Below are 4175 nucleotides of genomic sequence, written 5' to 3' on the forward strand. Positions count from 1 at the left end.
CTCTAATTGCGACGGATTTATCTCTTCCTTCATTTAATATTTAGCGAAGGAATTTATAAACTAGAGACGACTTTATTCCGTCTCCATCAAAGACAGAAATTAAAATTTCGTCTTTAAAGGCTTTAGCGACCACGAAAATAATGACGGACCTAGCTCCGTCTCTTATTCCATCTCAGATATGTTTAGAGACAAATTTTTCTTGTTTTAAAGACGGATTTTGCCTGTCTCTATTCCCAATTTTTCTAGTAGTGAAAGTGTGACATATTTCATGTAAGTACATATGAAAAGAAAATTAGAGAAATTGAAGGGAGTGTGTGCATTATAGAGTGTCAAAGGCATGTACTTGATCTTGTATTGTTCCTCATCAAAGTAAAATTTCTATGTACTCTCATATGTGGAATAGGTCTATAAGACTGAACCACATAACACTTCTCATAATTGATAAGAAAAAATTATAATGTTAACTTTCCTTAAAATTTAAACTGATGTACTTATATATTTGAAAATTAAAATGAGTGTTTTCTCAACAAAATAATTTTCTTTAAATCAGATTATAACATCTACTATAGCATTGGAGTTTGCGGCCTCTCATGGTTGGGGGCATCTTTGGTTATAGCTGTGACTCCACTTCTGTTGTGCATGCTTTTCATCATCCAGATGTTATTCCGTTTCGTTTGAGAAATTGTTGGCATAATTGTTTACTTTTGGGAATTAATTCAGTTTGCTCTCTTATTTTCCGTGAGGGAAATTGTTGTCTGGACAAATTAGCAAACTATGGTCACTTTATTTCTCGCACTATTTGGTTGGATTCTTTACCTCGGTTCCTGTTGCAGGACTTCTCCCGACACCGCATAGGTTTACCTAATTATAGATTTCCATAGGTTTTTTTTGCTTCTTTTTGCTTGTCTTTTGAGGGTTTTGGTTTGGTCCCTCCTCTTGTATATATTTTCCCTCCATTTTTTTAATAATATATATGGAGTGAGTGGTAGAGGATGGAGGTTTCCGCGGGGTGGCAACCTAGTTGGGATGTTGTGAATTCCTCTTGATGCCCTCCCTATCTCTTTCCTTATAAAAAGTAATAGAGTAATTAGCTAAAGGATAATTTGAAAAATATAACTAAAATAAAAATCGTTGAAGACTTATTAGCAATAATTTCCTCCATGTAATTATGTTGGATTGCCTAAATTTTGTATACAGAAATTAATTGAAATATGAAAATAATATAACAAAGGCTTAAAAATAACCTATTCTATTTGTGTTTTCTTATAAATGCATAGGTTACCAAATCTATAGTAGCACCATATACTTCCATTGATATATGTTGTAAAACAGAGAAAGTGGTTAACAATACTATTTAATCTACCAAAACTAAATTTTGGTTAATGTTGATTTTTTACTAGTATGACTCTAAGTTAGACTTTATTTACCTCTGAGTCGAACTCTGGAATATTAGGGACTCTTTTCTATTGGAATCGGTTGCTTAAAAACAAAAAACAAACAAAAAAAGCTACCAAAATTATACCGAAAAACTCATCAAAACTTAATTGATTCAACAGCTCATGCCTCACGAGAACATGCATCTAAAATGGATAAGGAAATGCACTTGTCCTACAATATTAACTTTCAACATCACTTTCAAATCAAAAATAAAAATTAAACTTTCTACATCACTTATAGCATAATTAACACTTCCAATTTCCAAGCCTTTATTGTGTTGGAAGCATTTGTGATTTATTAGGAACTTCATCTTCAAATACCACCCAAACCTTGCTAATTTTAGTCTCTAGAGTCCATGAAGAAAGAGTTTGTGTTGTTGAAAAAATTAAATCATCTTTTTCTTCATCTTTTTTTATTTCTTTTGTTGTTACTTCCAACTCTAACTCTGATGATCTATTCAAAAGGCTTGAAATTTGAGGCAACTTTGAGATACTTGATATAGAGACATGTGAAGCTTCAACTTTATTTTCTTGAAAACCAATTTGATCTAATGCCATTACATGATTCATACTAATAATTTGAACAAAAGGGTATTCCAAATTCTTGTTTTCAATCAATTTTTTGCAAGTTTGATACAAATCATGAAGCTTTTGACTTTGAATAGAACCTTTCTTGAGTATTTCACAAGCTAAGCTTTTAGCCGATGATTCCAAGTCAAAGAACATGTTAACAAGAGCTTCAATGCCTTCACAAAATGTCATGTAAACTTGGAAACTTTCTCTCAAAGTATTGCTCATAGCAACATGAGCAAGACTATGATAATTTGACCTCAAAATATCATATGGTGAACATTCCAAAACCTTATCAATAAGAATTTGACATTTAGGTAAAATTCTAAATGCCATATCAAAGGATTTCCCATCATATCTCCTAAATCCTAACCCTTTAGACATAATAGGTTCAAGTTTTCCACCTTGATTTACATGCCAACTCATCCTTTCTTCAAGATAAGATGCATACTTGTGTAAGAAACAAACTAAAGGATCAGAAAAATTCCTTGCAACACAAGCATACCTTATTATGCTGATTTGTAAATGGCCAGAAACATGTGCTTTGCATAATTCTTGTTCAAAAGTTCTGTTTCCACCTCTAAGAAGTCTATGAATCAAGACAAGAGTCTTTAGGGAAACAAGATTGTCTTTAGTTTTGCATAGGCGGCGCGAAATCTTTTCGGCTAGAAAAGGGATTGACCCTTTTGAGTTTGATACATGAAAAAGGATTTCATGCATGTATTTGTTATCAATGGTGCTATTACCATGACTAGTTGCACGAAGAATTGCAATCTCTATGTTGGAAAAGCCTTCATGTTGTTGATGGTTATGCATCATGGCTTTGCCAATTGAAGCTTGATCTTTCATTGTGCCCAGAGCTAAACGAAGTTTGGTTTGTATATCCATACCCATTATTCTTGTTTTAAAGAATTTAAAAGGAGAAGAAATTCACCAATACAAGAAGAGTAATTAATGGAACAATTTTGATGTGTAGAATTAAGGATTTGTAGGAGTATGCACATATAAAGGTGAGTGGGGATAAGTGTGAGAAAAAGATAGGTCTTGATTAAACAATTTGAAGCATAGTACAAACTAACAATAGAATCAAATCTTTCAAATTTTAAACATAAAATCTTTTTTTTCCTCCTCCACACGCCTTATTGTTGGAATTTCAGTGTGGGTGGTTAATCTCACATCGTTTAGGAATATATTAATTGGAGAATAATTAGACTATCGTTGTTCTCGCTCTTCCATACTCTCCAACAAATGGTACCGTATAACCATTTGTGGATGAGTGAGACTGAATATAGATAAAATAGATCGACGTATGTTGTCTTCTTTCTGTGGAGTTAGACTGAATATAGATAAAATAGTTTGACGGAGTTAGACGGAGTTAGACGGAATTGTTGGAATTTCAGTGTGAGTGGACAAGAACATTCATCATGAAAAATATTTTATAAATTGTTGTTTTATTCTGTGACTAATTATTGCTTTGCTGTGTACGAACCATATGCAAACTATTACTATGTGACTAAAATAGTTTATAAATGCTTATGGTATATATCAAAAGGCAATAATACACATGTAAAGTCAACGGGTATAATCAAAAAGCCTATGCTTTTCTTTTGTTCCTTTTGAAGTGACTAGAATTGAAAGATTAATGACAAATGTCAAATTTACTTTTCTAATGGCTCTTTGCCTAACCACATACATGATCACAATGGGAAAAAAGAAAAGAGAAAGAAAGAAAAAAAGCAAAGCATTAGAGGATCAAAGATGCTTACTTGCTAAACTAACAAAACACAAAATATCATTGTAAAACGAGGATTAAACGTGTCATATTCATAAGCAAAAAATAACATTTTAGGTTTATTGAATAACTAATGTATCTGACCTATATATAGATTGGATACTTTAGTTATTCAAGAAACCTAAAAAGTTGTTTTTTGCTAATAAACGTGATCTAAAGGAGTATGTTTTAAATGAATTATGTCAACTAATTAATGTGGGGACTCTTATAAAATACGATGGAGAGAGTACTTGTGCAAACCTCTTCAATAAAATAAATATTAGTGACATTTTTCTTAAAACAAGATATCATAGTGACATTGAAGTCACAAAAAAGTACATAATTGGTGTTTTATTTTGAGTATATTTTGACTTATTACAAAACTAAGATAAGGTGAT

At 31.8% G+C, this 4175-nt stretch overlaps 1 protein-coding gene across 1 annotated transcript; it reads right to left on the reverse strand.

Moving 5' to 3' along the window:
- Positions 1 to 1324: 1324 nt before the first annotated feature.
- On the reverse strand, positions 1325 to 3253 carry LOC146916927 (ENTH/ANTH/VHS superfamily protein). The gene has a single exon (XM_085718791.1). It carries the CDS (start codon positions 2898 to 2900, stop codon positions 1707 to 1709), a length of 1194 nt encoding a protein of 397 aa, XP_085574917.1. The 5' UTR covers positions 2901 to 3253; the 3' UTR covers positions 1325 to 1706.
- Positions 3254 to 4175: the final 922 nt, after the last annotated feature.

Source organism: Medicago sativa, chromosome 6, assembly GCF_051527215.1.
Source record: "Medicago sativa cultivar Bolivia chromosome 6, Bolivia_mono, whole genome shotgun sequence".
NCBI lineage: Eukaryota > Viridiplantae > Streptophyta > Magnoliopsida > Fabales > Fabaceae > Medicago > Medicago sativa.

Coding starts and splice junctions, on each gene's coding strand:
- LOC146916927 (XM_085718791.1), bottom strand. CDS start 2,900: ATGGGTATGGATATACAAACCAAACTTCGTTTAGCTCTGGGCACAATG.